Source organism: Mandrillus leucophaeus, unplaced genomic scaffold, assembly GCF_000951045.1.
Source record: "Mandrillus leucophaeus isolate KB7577 unplaced genomic scaffold, Mleu.le_1.0 Scaffold185, whole genome shotgun sequence".
Taxonomy (NCBI): Eukaryota; Metazoa; Chordata; class Mammalia; order Primates; family Cercopithecidae; genus Mandrillus; species Mandrillus leucophaeus.
Genome location: NW_012101865.1, coordinates 1,552,975 through 1,557,815, shown reverse-complemented (window position 1 = coordinate 1,557,815; position 4,841 = coordinate 1,552,975). Strand labels below are relative to the sequence as shown.

General features: G+C 49.8%; 1 protein-coding gene across 1 annotated transcript in view; it reads right to left on the bottom strand.

Annotated features, from left to right (window-relative positions):
* The window catches only part of SRRM1 (serine/arginine repetitive matrix 1), a 45,002-nt gene extending 41,680 nt beyond the window's left edge, over positions 1-3,322 (bottom strand). The window contains exons 1-2 of the mRNA XM_011977911.1: positions 2,995-3,322; positions 232-321 (exon numbers count right to left, since the gene is read on the bottom strand). Of these exons, the coding sequence (XP_011833301.1) occupies positions 232-321; positions 2,995-3,015 (111 nt within the window). The 5' untranslated portion in view covers positions 3,016-3,322. The remainder of the gene's footprint in view (positions 1-231; positions 322-2,994) is intronic.
* Between the last annotated feature and the right edge of the window lie 1,519 nt (positions 3,323-4,841).

Genomic DNA, 4,841 nt, shown 5'->3' with positions numbered 1-4,841 from the left:
GTTAAGAGTTCTGTCTACCAAAGTTCCTTTTAGCTTAGTTTCTTTGTTTGGCATAGTACAATCTGATAATTCTTATGTGGCTGTGCCGTGTGTGGTGGCTAAAAGGTGATTAATGTTCAATTATTATTTTCTTGGCATTCAAGTTACAATGTATCTACAAAACAACCTCAGAACACGAGTCAAGTTTAAGTGTGCTATAAAGATGCACAACAGTCTCATCCAAAAGAATACCTTTTTTTCTAGGCATTCTGCAAATTTCAGCTGCTTCAGTAGTTTCTTCTGTTTGTTGCTGAACCGATTATCCTGTTCTGCACTTGTTCCCTGCAGGAAGAGAACCACATCTTAATTAAGGGTTCAAAGTTAAATCCTTACTTTTTATCACCTATGACCTTTATAGCCAAAATAGGGTCACCAAGTAAACACAATACAAAACCAGTTTTCATAGCATACCCTTTCCCCAATGCAGCTGACACTTTGAAAACTTGACTGGATTTTTAAAGTATATGTTCATCATAAGTCAAACCTAAAACGGCAGTATACAGCATAGTGCCAACAAACACCTCCTCATATCCAATGCTAGACTTGATTTGTATCCTTTCACACTTTTTCCTATGCTAATAGATATGCAGGGCTTTTCTGTTTAAATGAGAACACACTGAAGTATTTGAAATTTCATTCTTTTTTGAAAGCCAGTTGCATGCTTGCCGAACTACTGTGGCAATGCATAGAAACAGGGTAAAAGGAAAAAAGAACACCCCAGCACTGTGTTGTGTTAGTCTTCTGCAACTTTTAGGAACTTGGAATGAGTGAAAAAGATAGGGTTACCTAAATAAATTCAATTTCAGCAAAGAACCTGGAAAAATGAAAGCTTACAAATACTACCTTAGATCATCAAGTGATCACTAATTACTCTTTTCATTTTATCACTCCTACTGGCCCAATTAAACACGGAAATAACTGGCTGTGCCACCTGAAATGTACTGATTGGTTCACTGAGTTGGCCACAGTCCTTTGGAAAGCGATCAAAAAAAATTTTGTTTGAGAAGGTAAAAACTCTGCCACTACTTAGCCATAAGATCTTACACCAAGTTACCCAGCCTCTCTGAGGATGTTTCCTTCCCTGCCAAAATAGAGGTATGGAAATCTACCTTGCAGGGTTGCTGTGTACATACTGGAAATAACATATGAAAAGTATCTGGCATGTGGAAGTTCATTGAATGGAAGATGTAACTTCTATCCTAACTGAAATAGTTTATCTGGTTGGCAGGGTACTAGATAATGACCCTAAAAATGTTTTAACTTGGATCTTAAATCCAGTTAACTCTTGCATTTAAGGAATTGTAGGCAGTGTATTAAAAACTCGCCCCTCTCCCAGAACTTTAACAATACCACAAGCAAACTTCATGTTAAAATTTGCTCATCAATCACCTTACTCTTTTATTTATTGGAACTCCTTTCCACAGAAAATATTTGACAAAAGTCGGAACAGACTTTCACTTGTCTCAAAATACTACTTCTTGCACTGCAGAAAATACTGAATATTTACTACAAAATACTTTGATGGAAATTACAAAATGGACAGTTCATAAGCAGTTTGCAAATTCGATACGCTAATCTGAAACTATCATTCCAAAATAAATATCTTACTGTTTGCCTAAGAACAGTTGGTTCTTGGGGGACAATATTCTACCATGCTTGGGGGATGATAATCTACCATGAACAAATGCTTGGGGGATAATATTCTACCATGACGAAAAACTCGTTGGCGTATTATTAAAGCCAATTAAAGAAGGATTTCAATGTTCAATTCGGAGTGTCCAAAGTTATTTTTACTAAAGTTCTGGCCTTCCCCTCTTCCAATTTTTCCTTTGAAAACACACAAACTGTAAATTACATGCTCTAAAGAGAAGAAAGAGCTAACGTGTATTTCAGAAAACGGAGATATTTGCTTAGACCAACTAGTTTCTATATGGTTTCATTCTGCATTAACAGGTTGCAAGCCCGGAGAGACCCATGGTGCTCAACTCTAGTCCCATGTCCCTTCTAGATCTTGACCTAGTGCTTATTTCCTACAGGAGGGGAATGTGGGACACACAGGCTCCAGCACGACCCTGATAAAGTGTGGGCCCCGAGAACCAACTACGACGGAGTAACTTCCCTGCCTGCAGGCGATGAGCAGACGACGCTGGCAGAGCCTAGTTAAGAGTCACCTTTAGCCAGCGGACTCCAAAAGTAAAAACACGACGGTGGCGGGTGGTGAGCGATGTGGAGGGCGGGAAGGAGTTGAATCACTCCATAACCTGCCTCCATATCCGCGCATAGTTTTCGTTGCACCCTCTACCCTCACAGAACCTTAAATTCACATTGTCCCAACAAGTTATCTACGTCCCCCTCCCTGAAGGGATATCAAATTGGGCGGGAGCTCCCGCGAACCCTGACCTGGCCCATCCACGAAGGCTTAGGACCTGGAGGGAGAACGTTGGGAGCGGCGCGGGGGCGCTTTTTCAAAAAAAGCCGCTGAATGCTGCTTCCTGTCCTCCTCCTCCTAAGTTGCTCTCCCAAGATGTACCCCCAAACCATACTCTCCCAGCCCTGCTGCCGCCAGTGACCTCAGGGCTTCCCTTTGGCCTCCCACTCGGGACTTCCTCCTCCGGCTCCGCTAGGCCCCAGGACCCGGCGGCACGCACGGCGCTCCGCCTGCAGGCCCCGCCAGGCAGGCGGGCAGCGAGGTACCATCCCGGCCCATTCCCGCCGCCATTTTCCGGCCACCGTCGCCGCCGCGTAAAGGGGACCATTCCGGAGGAGGAGACTGCGCAGGGGCGCACCGGTCTCCGCCGCAGCGCGGGGGGGGGGCGGTGTGCGCCGGCACTGGGAAGAATCCTTAGGATCTCTGAAGCCTCCCCTCGCTGGCCACCCTGTCCCAAGCTAAGGGCTCCTACCAGGCCTTACCGAGAAGCCCCTGGCCTCACCCCAGCGCCCGGCGCCTCTACTTACGCGGAAAAATCCCGCGTCCATCTTGCCGCCTCGCTCGGAGATCGCTCCCTATCCCAGGATACACCGCGCCGCCGCGACGGAGGGCGGGACCGGCGGAGGGAAAGCCGAGCGCCGGGACGCAGCGCGCGCCGTTGCACCCGCCCCCTCCGGCCGACACGAGGCCGCGCCTGCTCAGTGCGCCGAGAGCCCGCCACGCGTGCGCACGAGCGCCAGGGGGGCGGGCTTCTGTCAGGCCCTAGGCTCCCCGGTAGGCAGTGGAGGAGGCGAACCTGACGACTGCAGCCAATGGGAACAAAAGGGAGGGCCGTCGAGTCGCCCCGCCCTGCAAATCCTTTTGTGGCGCGTGACCATCCTTGTTCGCGCAATGTGACGTGAGCCATCCTTCGACCCGTAGTGGGAGAGGCCTGGCATGCCGGAGTTGCATGCAGCGATTGAAGAGAAAGGCTGTTACCTCAGAGTGACGCGGGCGAGGCGGCCCGTGTGCCGACGAGAGGCCTGCGCCCTCCCTTTCGTTGTGAAAGTTGTGATTGTGTGGATTTTACGCGTTTACCAGACGAGAGAGGATTGGCTGTAAAGCGGTCGAGCTTGGGAGCAGACATGAAATCTGCCTTGTAGCCCCGCTTGCTCGGCCTTTGGAGGAAGCTGGAAGTGTCCAGTAGATGAGTTACGGTTTCGGCGGCCCCGTAACCACGCCGCGGGGCAGGACGCCCGCGAGAGAGCCGTGGTCCTCGGGCACTGCCTGGGGCTCTCCCCGGCTAGGGTCTCGGACTCCGAGAAGCACCAGCTTCCTCGCAGCGCCTCGCCTGGCCGCCCTGGTGCCTCTGGTCTGGCTGCGAGGGCCTCGGGTTGGATGTGCACTGCTAGGTTTTCTTACTGTTTTGAAAATTATTTTATCTAATAAAGCAGAGACGGGGGTCTCGCTCTGTTGCCCAGGTTGGTCTCGAACTCCTGGCCTTTCCAAAGTGCAGGGACTTAAGGCCTGAACCACCGCGCCCGGCCCCACTCTGCCAGCTTTTCCGCAAGCGCTTCTCGCCCTTCTCGCTTCTCTTTCTTGGACGGAAAGCAGGCGTCCCTTTCTCAGAAAGGCCTCCTCCGGCCATCTTTTGTATCGTTCCCGCCCCCATACACACTCACGCCTTCCTTTTCTCTTTTTTTTTCCGCGGCACTTAGCCCACCTGAAAGTATGTATGTGTTTGCTCTCGTGACTGGAGACACCAAGCTGTGTGCTGGCGACATCCTTGCATCTCCAGCTCAGACTTCTCTCCTGACCGTCCCACGTGCCCAAGCTGAAATCCTGATTCCTTCGCCCTCCACCAAAAACACAAACAAACGACCTGCCCTTGCCAGGGTCTTCCCTGGCTCCCGCAGACCGCAGTGGCTTTCCTTTGGTGTAGGACGCAAGCCTGTGTTACTCTTGACTCCTTTCCTTTACCTTGGCTTTCAAACCATCAAGAAACCCTCCCTGCTGTCCTCGTGGTTCCAGGCACCATCGTGTCTTCCCTGAACTGCGCTGACCCCCTTACTGGTCTTCCTGCTTCCACCTTTGCCACTCAGCATCTATTCTAAATGTAGCCAGCAGGGTAGTTATGTTAGAAAACCTTCATCAGACCCTTTTCTCAAAACCCTCCAGCAGCCTCTCTTTTCTGTTAGAACAAAAGCCAAAATCCTACCTGATGCACGTTATTTCTTCGTTGATGTAATCTAGAATGCTCTACTTCTAGATATCTTTTTTTTTTTGAGACCGAGTCTCGCTTTGTCGCCCAGTGGCACGATCTCGGCTCACTACAACCTGTGCCTCCCAGGTTCAAGAGATTCTCCTGCTTCAGCCTCCCTAGTAGCTGTGTCTA